At 69.5% G+C, this 600-nt stretch overlaps 1 protein-coding gene across 1 annotated transcript in view; it reads right to left on the bottom strand.

Annotated features, from left to right (window-relative positions):
• DHX15 (DEAH-box helicase 15) overlaps positions 1-594 on the bottom strand; it is a 54,740-nt gene extending 54,146 nt beyond the window's left edge. The window contains exon 1 of the mRNA XM_006771040.2: positions 384-594. Within this exon, the coding sequence (XP_006771103.1) occupies positions 384-454 (71 nt within the window). The 5' untranslated portion in view covers positions 455-594. The remainder of the gene's footprint in view (positions 1-383) is intronic.
• Positions 595-600: the final 6 nt, after the last annotated feature.

The following is a 600-nucleotide window of genomic DNA, read 5'->3' as shown; positions in this document are numbered from 1 at the left end:
TCCCCCCCCCCAGCCCCGCCCGGGGAGTCAGGCCTCACCCGGGAACCCAGGCCACGAGGTCCGCGCTTTCCTCCCGCCCGCTCCCCTCCGAGTGACTTGCTTGGCTCAATCTGGGGAGAGAGGCGCCCTCGTGGCCACCACAGGCCTCTTCACCCTCCTGACTGGGCCGGGCGGTGGCCGCGCAACACATCTCCCCGCGCCCTTGCCCGGCCGAGTGCCCGGAGTGGCGCCGTTCTCCCCGACCCGCCGCTAGTAAGCCGAGCCCAAAGGGAAACAAAGGGCCGGGCTTCGGGCCCCACTCCGCCAAACTGGCCCTGGCCCGCTCCCAGCCGGGACGCCCAACAAAGCCCGAGCCGCTGCCTCGCGCCCCCGGCCTGGCTTACCCATCGGTCCCCGCACGCTTCTTGCCGGAGGGGTAATCCTCCCCCAGGTCTAACCGGTGCCGCTTGGACATCTTCGAGCGTGCGATTGCGAAGGAAGTGAAAAAGAGAAGCCGGCGGCCTTATCGGCGCAGTCGACGGCAGCTACTTAACTCTGGAGGGCCCCCACCCCTCCCGCTACAACAGCCTACACCGTGCGGCCGGAACCAGAGGGCACATG

This window comes from Myotis davidii, unplaced genomic scaffold (assembly GCF_000327345.1).
Source record: "Myotis davidii unplaced genomic scaffold, ASM32734v1 scaffold743, whole genome shotgun sequence".
Classification (NCBI taxonomy): domain Eukaryota; kingdom Metazoa; phylum Chordata; class Mammalia; order Chiroptera; family Vespertilionidae; genus Myotis; species Myotis davidii.
The sequence above is the reverse complement of the archived record's forward strand: the minus strand, read 5'-3'. Positions and strand labels throughout refer to the sequence as shown.